This window comes from Anopheles arabiensis, chromosome 2, assembly GCF_016920715.1.
Source record: "Anopheles arabiensis isolate DONGOLA chromosome 2, AaraD3, whole genome shotgun sequence".
Classification (NCBI taxonomy): Eukaryota; Metazoa; Arthropoda; class Insecta; order Diptera; family Culicidae; genus Anopheles; species Anopheles arabiensis.
This window is the reverse complement of record NC_053517.1, coordinates 59728840-59741636: the sequence shown is the minus strand read 5'-3', so window position 1 is coordinate 59741636 and position 12797 is coordinate 59728840. Positions and strand designations below refer to the sequence as shown.

The 12797-nt window shown below is 45.0% G+C and overlaps 1 protein-coding gene across 1 annotated transcript; it reads left to right on the top strand.

Annotated features, from left to right (window-relative positions):
• The first annotated feature begins 797 nt into the window (after positions 1-797).
• LOC120908759 lies at positions 798-5625 on the top strand. Its single transcript, XM_040320100.1, has 2 exons — positions 798-2112; positions 5588-5625. Exons 1-2 carry the CDS (start codon positions 798-800, stop codon positions 5623-5625), a joined length of 1353 nt encoding a protein of 450 aa, XP_040176034.1.
• Positions 5626-12797: the final 7172 nt, after the last annotated feature.

The window sequence follows — 12797 nt, the reverse complement described above, 5'->3', positions numbered from 1 at the left end:
CTGAGCGTTTTCAGATAGCTATTGAGAAGAAAGTTTGCCATAATTGCTTAAGAAAAGGTCATTTGGCAAGGAACTGCGCTTCATCGTCCCGGTGCAAACACTGTAGTGAGAGACATCACTCTCTTTTGCATCGTTCGTCTGCAGTCGGTACGGAACCGAAACTCGTGTATGCGGAAGGACAAGAATCTACAGGAAGGAATGATCGTTACCAAGCACAGTCGCTCAACGTTACTAAGCATCCTATTCGATCGGAGGAAGTGTTTTTGCTCACTGTTCGTTTGAGCATAGTTGATGCTGATGGTAAAGAGCATTCGGTACGCGCTTTGCTAGACTGTGCTTCTCAACCCAACCTCATGACAGAGAAACTTGTCAAATTGCTGCAGCTACAACGGTGTCCTTCTAACGTTAAAATATCGGGAGCTGGAAAGATATCTCGTGACGTTCGGGGATCAGTGTTTGCTGAGATACGCTCCAGGAGGCAACCATTCAGCTGTGGTGTTCAGTTCCTGGTAATGGACAAGCTGACATCCAATTTGCCTTCTGAGACTGTAAGTGTCGGTCACTGGTGTATCCCAAAAGGCCTCGAGCTAGCTGATCCCGAATTCAACACATCGCAGCCGGTTGATTTGGTGATAGGTGTCAAGCACTACTATTCATTCTTCCCCAGTGCAGCCAGAGTTCATTTGGGTGATGAGTTGCCGCTATTGATTGATAGTGTGTTTGGTTGGATTGTTGCTGGTTCGGCTACGTTACAATGCCCGGAACCACAGGTAACAAGTTCAAACGCTATCTGTATGATGTCGCTGGAAGAGAGCATCGAACGATTCTGGAAGACAGATTCATTAGTGATGAAGGATGGCTACTCGCCTGAGGAACGAAGATGCGAGCAGATATTCCGTGATACAACGGCGAGAAATGAGACTGGGCGTTATATCGTACGCTTACCCCGTCATCCCGATTTCGGCATCAGACTGGGTGCTTCCAAGGTAAGCGCAGTACGAAGATATGATCTGTTGGAGAGGAGATTCGCTAAAAATGCAAAGTTGAAGGAAGAGTACCATGCGTTTATGAAGGAGTATCTTGAACTCGGGCACATGAGTTTAGTTCGGGATGGAGATGCAGTACCTGCTGAGTCGTATTATTTGCCACATCATCCTGTGTTCAAGGAGTCTAGCACCACAACGAAAATCAGGGTCGTGTTCGACGGTTCTTCTAAAACCACCAGCGGGTACTCGTTGACTGATGCTTTGTGCGTGGGACCAGTGGTGCAGGACGACTTGCTAGATCAGCTTTTGCGGTTCCGCACGTATAAGGTGGTATTAGTTGGCGATATAGCAAAAATGCACCGCCAAATACTTCTTCATCCTGACGATCGACCGTTGGTGCGAATCTTGTTTCGCTTCGAGCCGCAGCAGCCGGTGCAGACCTACCAGCTGAATACTGTTACGTATGGTCTCGCACCTTCATCCTTTCTCGCTACGCGCGCTCTTATTCAGCTGGCTGATGATGAGGGTAATGCATACCCACGAGCGGGCCCCGCTCTACGAAAGAATTTTTACGTCGACGACTTCATCGGTGGGGCCCAATCAGTTGAGGAAGCCACCTGCCTACGAACTGAATTGGCTGAGCTACTACAAAAGGGCGGATTTGAGCTGCGGAAATGGACGTCGAACTGTGTTGATGTGCTGCATGGGCTGGATGAGGCACAGGTTGGAACCACAACCAAAATGAGCTTCGATTCTCACGAAGCCGTGAAGACACTTGGCATCAGTTGGGTTCCACAAGGTGATTGGCTGGTGTTTGAAGGTGTGTGCCAGCCAGACGACGATGTGATCACCAAGCGATCTGTGTTATCTGCCATCGCAAAAATGTACGATCCTTTGGGGATGATAGCGCCGATAATCATCCGTGCTAAGATGATTATGCAGGAGATATGGGTGTCGTCACGTGATTGGGATGAATCGTTGCCAGAAGACATCGTATGCAAGTGGAAGCAATTTCAGAAGGAGATACGATCTCTATCACAATATCGAATGGACAGATTCATACTGCTTCCTGAGGCGCGAAACATCGAGCTGCACACTTTTGCTGATGCATCTTCTGCAGCCTATGGTGCTTGCACATATGTGCGGTGTGAAGACGCTGGGCGAGTTCGAGTCATGCTTTTAGCGTCTAAGAGTAAAGTTGCTCCGTTGAAAAATCTGACTATTGCTCGGTTGGAGCTGTGCGCCTGCGTTTTAGCCGCGCACTTGCATCACCGCATAAAAGGTGCCATTGATGTGGCCGTAAATGCATCATATTTTTGGACCGACTCAGCTATCTGCATGCATTGGATCAAGGCGCCACCGAGCACATGGAAAACGTTTGTGGCAAACCGTGTAGCGGAAATCCAGCATTTCACTAGTGGTGCCAAGTGGAGGCACGTAGCTGGAGTCGAAAACCCTGCTGATTTGGTATCGCGTGGGATGGAGGTGTCCGAGTTCAACAACAGTCGAGCGTGGAGGCATGGACCAGCTTGGCTTGAGCATTCGCAGGATGCTTGGCCCATGCCCAATCCACAAAGCATTCCTGAAGTGGCAGAGCAAGAGAGGAAGGAGTTAATTTCGGCAGTTACCGTATGCCACAACGAATTGTTTCTGTATTGGTCATCTTATACTCGCCTGGTGAACGTTGTCAGCTATTGCATGCGATTCATTGCCATGCTCCCTCATCTAAGGCAATTAAGAGGAAGAAGAGTTTTACGATCCTCCGAGGGGAATGCGCAACTGAAGGACGTTTCATCTCGTAAAGTTCTCAGCGCTCGGGAGCGAGCAGCAGCAGTTAATGCCTTAACACGCCTTGCCCAACGTGAGTCTTTTGCTGAGGAGCTACGCGATCTGCAAGGAGGAAAGAGGGTCAAAAAACAATCAGAGCTGAAAAGACTCACCCCGTTTGTGGACGAAAAGGGTATCATCCGGGTTGGTGGACGACTGAATTTGTCACAGCTGCCGTATCAGTCGAAACATCCCGCACTGCTGCCGAAGGGTCATCCATTGGCTCGATTGATTGCTGAGCATGATCACAAGATGCTTCTTCACGGAGGAGGACGGTTGCTGCTGTCAGTCATACGAGAGAAGTTTTGGCCTTTGAACGGAAGAATGTTGGTCAAAAGCGTAGTTCGGAGCTGCATAAAATGTATTCGGTACCAGCCTACTCTTGCAGAGCAGCATACTGGCCAGCTGCCCGCTGCCCGAATTATACCAAGTCGGCCCTTTGCTGTTACCGGGGTCGATTATGCAGGTCCCCTGTACCTAAAACCTGCGCATAGGCGCGCAGCATCGTTGAAAGCGTACCTGTGTGTCTTCGTGTGCTTTGCAACAAAGGCGGTGCATTTGGAGCTAGTGGGAGACCTGTCAACTGACGGTTTTCTCGCGGCTCTACGGAGGTTTACGGCGAGGAGAGGTGTTCCGGATCATCTCCATTCGGACAATGGGAAAAACTTCGAGGGAGCGAGGAATGAGCTACGAGAGCTTTTTGCGACTTTGACGAGTGAAGCTGCGCAGAGTACCATCGCTTCATCGTGCGCGGACCAGGGAATCTCCTGGCACATGATTCCACCGAGAGCTCTCACTTTGGCGGCCTTTGGGAAGCCGCGGTGAAAACGGCCAAACGTCATCTGTTCCGTCACCTCGGAGCTACTCGGCTCTCCTTCGAGGGTTACTACACCGTACTGCACCAGATCGAGGCAGCTATGAACTCTCGTCCTCTCTTACCGCTTACGGATGATCCCAATGATTTAGCCGCACTAACACCTTCTCATTTTTTGATAGGCTCCTCATTAACGGCACTTCCGGACCCTGATATGACGATGGCACACACTAATGCACATGAGCACTTGGCGAAGCTGCAGCTATTGGTGCAGAAGTTTTGGAAACACTGGCAAAAGGAGTACTTGCAGGAGTTGCAAAAGGACCCGCGCGTTGCCAGGCAGGCAGATCAAATCCAACCCGGTCGAATGGTTATCCTGATGGACGAGTTGCTGCCTAGTACCCGTTGGCCGTTAGCGCGTGTGATAGAGGTGCACCCCGGTCCGGACGGGCTGGTGCGAGTAGTTACCTTGCGTACGATAAAAGGTTTAATTAAGCGTCCGTTAGCCAAAATATGTCCTTTGCCAGTAGAAGAGAGAGGAAATAACACTTTGCCAGCAGCTTCGTAACCGAAATGTCCGTATTTGTCGATTTAATGTTTGTGCACCGCGCTTCGTCGTTGTATAAAGAAAACCACGCGGTTTATGTCAGGTCTGAGTTAGTGTTAGTGTTAGTGTTGATGGTACATCAAGGCGAGGAGTATGTTTACGTTTTTTGTTATTGTTGCGTTTTGACAGCTAGGGCTACGTTCATCCAGCATATTGTGTGCGTATTTTCACTGGGTGAAGCGTTAGCGTTCGTTTGAATTGTCTATGTATTAGTGTTAGGTCCGTTAGGCTAAGAACAAAATTGTCAACCACTGTCTTAAAAGGATTCGTAATATACTGACGCGTACGCCAAACGGTCACCTTTAAACCCTAAGCATTTTTCACTGCACTTTAACATAAAATATTCACAACGTAGGGCCGATCACGAACAATAGTAATGAACGATTGTACGCTTGTCTCGATAACTTTTCAGCTGTTAAGGTTTTTGTACCATCTTCAGATATATCCTGAAAACAATTTGCAACATGGAAGGAAGAGTACATTAAGAAGCGATATTGTGATTTTGCTTAATTGTTTGGAAGTTTTTATGACTTTTGCACACTATGCTGCTGACTCTTAATTGAAGAATCTTTACAATCAATTTTAGTAATTGTAATTTAATAAAATGAATTTGAAACTTGCTTGGATGATATAATAATTTAAGAAAAACAACAATATTGTTTACGTTTCATGTTTTTAAATGCCCATAGTTCCGAGTGAAATATTTCAATTGCGTTATTTGCATATGCGTTTCACCGATAAACGAAACGATTGACAGGTGCTGTTTTTGTGTGTATTGGTAGGGAATTAGATCGCGGGAATAAGCTGCCATAATGATATTGATTCTTGTAACCGACCACGAAGGAGAAACTGCTCTCGACAGCGCGCGTTATAATAAAGTTTTGTAAAATTGTGAAAGCGTGTTCTGGTTTTCATAAAAATATAACACAACGTAGGGGTTTGCGTGATCATAAATTGGTGCCGTGACCAGGATTGCTGCGGAAATTTAATTACATAACTTTTGTGCCTGTTTGTCCGTTTATTTGGTGCTCCATCCCTTCACAGTACCGTCTTTTTGTGAACATTTGTGACACTACTTTCTCCTTCGTGATTTGTGAACATTCTTTTCGGTTAAATCGTGGACCTTACACATCGTTATTTCGCTAGTTGCTGATTCGCGTTTTTTGGTTTAAAGTGTTTGTGCGCCCGTGTTTTGTCCTGCTACGTCTGTACGTTTGCTGCGTAGCAATTGCGACAGTTTTTTGGACACACCTTTTTTGGACACCATTTTCAAAAATCAGGACTAAGATTTTGTGCGTTACGTTTTCCGTGAGTGTTTGATTTATTCGTCGTGTAAATCGTCTTCTACGTTAGGATACGATTCTTTGAACATTTACGCGTTCGTGTTGTAACCCCGTCCCGCGTTCCGCGTCTCGCGTCCAATATTTCCGTATTCTACACGTCGGTTTAAGTGTCGAGTGGTTTCGCGCGCAAAATCGTCATCTTAGTTCATCGTCCTCAGCGCATCAAAAATGGCCAACATGGAGCTCCTGCTTTCCCGCCGCTTAACCCTGGAAGAGAAATTGAACCGAGCATCTGTTTTCGTGTCGAACTACGTTCCTGCTAGAGACTGCTCCCAAGTACCGTTTCGGATTGCGGAACTTGAGAATCTGGCGGCCGAATTCGACAATGTTCAGCAGCATATCGAAAACTTGGCAACATCAGAGTTACGTGGAGAAGAAGGCCAAGTTCGTGCTGTCATCGAAGAGAAGCTGTACGTCACGAGAGCATCATTAAGTGCGCTTTTGCCGCACGCGTCCTCTGCTACTTCATCTGCCAGCAGCGTAGCAGTGTCCGGCATAAAACTGCCTACCATTGCCCTACCGGAGTTTAGTGGAGACGACATGCATTGGGCTGCTTTTCGTGACACGTTCGAAGCGCTTATACACAACAATTCCGAAGTAATGGAAATTCAAAAATTCCATTATCTTCGCGCTGCATTAAAGGGTGAAGCTGCGAAGCTCATTGAATCGGTTCCATTATGCGCAGGAAATTATCAGATAGCTTGGAAGTCTTTGGTAGATCGCTACGCTAATGACTATCTGCAAAAGAAGAGACACCTGCAGTCAATATTTTGTATGGCTCGTGTAACTAGGGAATCTAATGTGCCCCTGCATAAGCTCGTGGATGATTTTGATCGTCATGTAAAAATGCTGCAGCAACTCGGCGAGAAAACTGTGCACCAAGCTGCCAGAAGAGACCCTAAAAACGTGGGAAGATCATGCCTCCACATTAGAAACGCCTGACTACAATACTTTGATCGCGTTCCTGCAACGAAAAATGAGAATACTTGAGTCAATCTCCATGAACCATCAATCAAGCAGAGAGCCTACCTACCCACAGATGAGACGAACGCCAACGCATCTTTCTTCGTGCTCGTCTGTTGCGAGTACTACGAGAAAATGCCCACACTGCCAACATGACCATCTGCTGGGAAACTGTTACAAGTTTATCCGCCTTCCGCTGTCTGAACGTATGCAGATAGTCCATACGAAGAGGGTATGTAACAATTGTTTAAAGGTAGGACATGTAGTACGTAGCTGCCCTGCGGTACATAATTGTAGACATTGTGGAGAGAGGCATCATTCTTTGTTGCATCGCGGTTCGAATAGCGCACCCGAAAGCCGAACGGAATCTAGTATGGCGATGTCAGCCTCTCCCGGTCCTCACAAAGCCATAAATGAAACTGTCGTGCACAGCCAAAATGCTGCTGGAGACATCGAGATAAATGAGCATGTTTTTCTTCTCACTGTGCGATTAGTTATCGTTGACGCATTTGGCCAGGAACATCCGGTTCGCGCTCTGCTGGATAGCGCGTCGCAGCCGAACTTAATGACCAAACGGCTCGCATGTTTACTTCAACTACCACGAGAGAGAGCGAATGTAAAAATCAACGGTGCTGGCAGTTGTACATCTCATGCTCGAGAAGCGGTCGCAGCTGAAGTGGTGTCAAAGAAGCAACCATTTAGTTGCACAATGAAGTTTTTGTTGAAGTTAACTGCTAACCTTCCTGCTCAAGACGTATCTATGACGCTGATTGGAAAATACCAGAAGGAATCGTGTTAGCAGATCCTCAATTCAATAAAGCGCAGCCAGTTGATTTGATCATAGGGGCTAAACACTATTAGTCGTTGTTCCCCTCCTCTGCGCGTTTGCAGTTATCTGATCAACTTCCGTGGCTGTTCGAGAGTGTATTTGGTTGGATCGTAGCCGGCTCAGCAACTGTGCAATTTCCTCCCTATTCTCCTGTGTCACAAGTATCTGCAGCCGTGTGTATGTTGTCGCTGGAAGAAAGTATGGAGCGGTTTTGGAAGATCGAATCGCTGCAAAATAAAGATGGATACTCTCCCGAAGAAAAGAGGTGTGAAGAGCTGTACCAGAAGACGACGGAGAGAAATGAAGAAGGTCGATATATCGTACGCATGCCACGTCATCCGGACTTTGGACTAAGGCTTGGCGAATCTAAGTCAGGAGCACAGCGCAGATTTCACCTTCTGGAGAAAAGGTTTGAACGCGATTCAAAAGTGAAGGAGGAGTATCACGCGTTCATGAGAGAGTATCTGGATCTTGGGCACATGACAGCAGTAGGTAAAGGAACGCCGGAACCTACAGAATGTTATTATTTGCCACACCACCCTGTATTTAAAGAAACAAGTACCACGACCACGAGTACCAAAATACGGGTAGTATTTGATGGCTCGGCGAAAACCACAAGTGGCTTCTCTCTTAATGAATCGCTTTGCGTTGGCCCAGTGGTGCAAGATGATTTGCTGGATCAATTGTTGCGTTTTCGCACATACCGTGTTGCATTAGTTGGAGCCATTGCCAAGATGTATAGGCAAGTGTTACTGCACCCTGATGATCGGGCTCTTGTACGCATTTTGTATAGACTAGTTAATTTGGCCCGGTTACAGGGTTATGCAAGATAATTTCTGGGGTATATAATAACCTGCAGGCAACGGATTTCTTAAAATACAACGCAAATTCCATGTGGTTTTTAATTCCAAGTGATGCATTAATCCCGAACCCATGTAATCCTGAAATTTTATAGAACTTATTCTGGTGCTGGAACTGATTCCATTCCCGTATAGGTATTATAATTTGTCATAAACCTGATCGTGGAACTGATCCTAACCCCTTACTGATCCTAACCCCTTACTGATCCTTTTACTGATCCTGATCCATTCCGGTCGGGAAGTTGATCCCATTCCCATACCGGATCTGAAAAATATCTTGACCCTATAGGGTAAACGTACCTATAGTGGTGTAGTAACAATAGTGGTAGTATGGCTCTAAAATGTGATAATAAGATTATGAAGAACAATTAACTTATTTATTTCATTGTTTAATGTTCTCTGTTCTTTTAAAAAAGGCTATAAAAGTTAAATTGGGCCATTCCATTGCAGTGATAGAAACACAACATATTTTGTGAAATGTGTCAACATTCTTCCAAAATCCTTAGGATTTCAAAACTCATATTTTTGCTAACGTTTTAAATGACCACATAACAATGCAATTATTATTTTTTTAACACAACTTTCGTGAAATGTTATTGATTTACTAATATTTATTGCCTTTTGACCATATTTTCGCATTTTTATTTGTTTTTTTTTACCATAGTGCCATTATAGGTACAAAAAACAGCCATGTTGCTATAGTGGTCATAATTATAAAATTAGTAAATACCGAACATTTTAGATTTTTTCCGCGATATTGTTAACATTTCGTATTGTTTACACTAAAATAAGCAACGGAAGTTTCCTGTAAGTAATTTACCAAAAAAGTCAAAAATTCGTATATTCAACTGAGTGAATAACCGACTTCGAATCAAGCTTACTCTTACTGGTTTTTAAAGACTACAGTTATAAAGTTTTTTAGTTAATATTTCAATCACTAATCACACTTAATACATTTTTACGATCAAATTATGTAAGAAAACAATATTATGGATGTGATTCTTACTATTCATTTGAAAACAGCTTCAAACTAAGTTCCGTGTTTATTATACACAGTTTTTAAGTATCTTTGTTTACCAACACGATAGTAACACAATACTACGACTATAGGAACCATACCACCATTATAGGTACAACGAAGCAGTCACAAAAATATACATTTTTCGTAAATTTGTAGTGTTTGATGGTTAAAATGCTTGTGATTGCGAAGATAAAACATATTCCCATTGCTTTCTGTTAAAATATTCATAAATTTACCTTCCTGACACTTTAAATCTATTAAAGTACATTTGTACCCTTACATTGATATTTTTACCCTACCGGTACTTAAATTGTATATATATATATCGGTATAACAGCTCCAAAAACCGTACCGGCCTTGGAATTGATCCCAAACCCACACCAGAACCTACAATGAACCCATAACGGTCCTGGAACTGATCCTGACTCCATGCAGATCTTGCAACATATACATTTCGGTACTGGAACAGAACCCCCTATTGATCCTTGAAATGATTAAGATTCCATGTCTGTCATGGAACAGATCCTGATTCCTAGCCCAGATACTGCTTCCTTATATACTTCGGGACCTGAATAGTACCTGAATCTGATTCACTAATCGAACCACCCAGTCCAATGTTCCTATTTTTATCTCTTGTTGCATCGAGGGGTCCCGCGGTACTATCGTCAACTCGGACATTTTAATAACATGCCCGTACCATGGACCGTCCCATGGACCGTCGCCCTAATCAAGGATTAACTATCCGGCTAAGTGGTACTAAGTATCGAAAACCTGTATAGACCGGCATGTCCTGTTACTCCTAAAAGAAGGTTATTTGTTTCAGTTACTTTTTCGTATAAATGTTTTCGCAACGTTTTCATACATCCGGATCCAGTTCTTTGGACCACTGATTGGAACATTTTACTTACATGTAGTAGAAGACATTCTTTAGCTTTGCTTAAACAAAAAATTAGGCCCATGCATAGAAAAAGACCACGGAAAAAAGTTCAATTATTCAATTCTGACTGTAATTTGTATCATTCTTCCTTTCATACCTTTCAAAACACTAAAAACTAAGTCCGCGTTGCGTTTTCTACAGTCGATGTGGTTGCCATTGTATGGATGTAAACTAAACAAAAATCATCCAAGCTACCGCTGGAAAGTAACGCTGATCAGCCTTTACTAGAATTTTATAATAGAGATTCTCACCACAACACCCTTTGCAAGAATATGAGCTGAATACCGTAACGTATGGACTGGCTCCTTCTTCGTATCTTGCGACACGAACGTTATTGCAATTGGCAGAGGATGAAGGTGATGGCTACGCTCTTGCTGGATCCGCGCTGAAGAAGAATTTTTATGTCGACGATTATATCGGTGGAGCGCAATCCATCGAAGCTGCCATCCAGTTACGGAAAGAGTTGAGCGTTCTACTGAGCAAAGGAGGTTTCGAGCTGCGAAAATGGACGTCCAATCGTCTAGAGGTGCTTGAGGGTTTGGATGGTTCTCAGATCGGTACAAAATCATCGTTGTGTTTCGCTACCCATGAAACGGTGAAAACCCTTGGCATCAGCTGGCAGCCTCAAGAAGATGTGTTGCAATTTGATTGCATGATACAGCCAGACAGTGCAGTCGCAACAAAACGGTCAGTACTTTCCACTATAGCTAAAATGTATGACCCTTTAGGAATGATGGCTCCAATAATCATTCGCGCCAAAATCATTATGCAGGAGATGTGGGTGTCTTCGTGCGATTGGGACGATCCTTTGCCTGATTGTATTGTTGCTAAATGGAAGCAGTTTCAACACAAGGTATCTTCTTTGACCAATTGTAGCATGGATCGCTATGTGTTGCTTCCTAATGTAACCAAAATGGAACTGCACACGTTTGCTGATGCGTCCATCGCTGCGTACGGAGCATGTACTTATGTGCGGTCGGAGGAAGCTGGTGTTGTTCGTGTTGTGCTACTGGCATCGAAGAGCAAAGTAGCACCACTGAAGCGTTTATCCATCGCTCGACTTGAGCTGTGTGCCTGCGTCCTTGCTGCGCACTTACATAACCGCATTAAGCGTGCTATCGACATGAGGATAGATGGATCGTGGTTTCGGACCGATTCATCAATTTGTTTAAATTGGTTAAAGCTGCCGCCGAATACATGGAAGACATTTGTTGCCAATAGAGTTTCCGAGATACAGCATTTTACCGCCGGATGCAAATGGAAACACGTTGCTGGAATTGAGAACCCAGCTGATTTAGTATCTCGTGGCATGTCAGTTGCTGATTTTAACGAGAGTCGATCGTGGAAACATGGGCCTTCGTGGCTCGCGCTCTCAGAGAAGTTTTGGCCCGTATCCGATCCTTCTGAAGGAGATGATGAGGAGAGAGCGCTGAAGGTGTTGCAGACATCGATTCATACGGCGCCGAGTTACAATTGGTTTTTCCTGCGTTGGTCATCGTATACTCGCCTTGTAAATGTTGTTGCATATTGTTTACGATTTGCCACGTACCTTCGGCAACTTGTTCAGCAAAAAAGGAGCAACAATTCTGCGGCTATTTCGACGAATGAAGTGAATGAGGATGCAATCTCTGCAGAAGTGCTCACCGTTCAAGAGCGAGTAGAAGCCGTCAATGTTTTAGTCCGTCTTGCGCAGCGTGAAGTATTCGCCGAAGAATTACGGGATCTAAAAGAGCGAAAGCAAGTGAGAAAACGTTCGGTTTTAAATCGACTTACCCCGTTCTTTGACGAAAAGGAAATCATCCGAGTAGGCGGTAGGCTAAACTTTGCGCAACTGCCCTTCCAAACCAAGCATCCTGCGGTTCTCCCAAAACATCACCCGTTGGCTCGTTTGATTGCTGAACATGAGCATCGTGTGTTGCTGCATGGTGGAGGTCGTGTATTACTTTCACACATCCGTGAGGAGTTTTGGCCGATGAATGGACGAATGCTTGTCAAAAGCGTTGTGAGAAGCTGTTATCGATGCAATCGTTACCAACCTGCACTTGTGGAGCAGCAAACTGGTCAGCTGCCATCCGGAAGAGTGCAGCCGAGTCGACCACTTGCAGTTACTGGGATTGATTATGCTGGACCGTTCTACTTGAAACCAGTACATCGTCGTGCCGCATCGTTGAAGGCGTACCTGTGCGTGTTTGTCTGCTTTGCTACAAAGGCAGTCCATCTGGAACTTGTTGGTGATTTGTCCACGCAAGGGTTTTTTGCTGCCCTAAGAAGATTCTGTGCAAGGAGAGGCTTACCAGAGCATTTGCACTCAGACAACGGGAAGAACTTTGAAGCAGCTAGGAACGAATTGAGAAGTTATTCGAGCGGCTGTCCAATGAGGCCGAGATGGGCGCCATCGCAAAATCATGTGCTGAGCAAGGTATCCGATGGCTCATGATACCACCGCGAGCACCACACTTTGGCGGTCTCTGGGAGGCTGCCGTGAAGACAGCAAAACGTCATCTGTTTCGTCACCTTGGGAGCACACGTCTTTCCTTCGAGGGCTACTATACGGTGCTGCATCAGATCGAGGCTGCTATAAATTCTCGTCCTCTATTGCCGGTATCTGAT

Bases quoted from the DNA above. Each gene is read 5' to 3' on its own strand.
- LOC120908759 (XM_040320100.1), top strand. From the start codon at position 798: ATGTCGCTGGAAGAGAGCATCGAACGATTCTGGAAGACAGATTCATTA. The intron at 2,113-5,587 runs GTGCTTGCACAT...CTTCTACGTTAG, and splicing joins TGCATCTTCTGCAGCCTATG to GATACGATTCTTTGAACATT.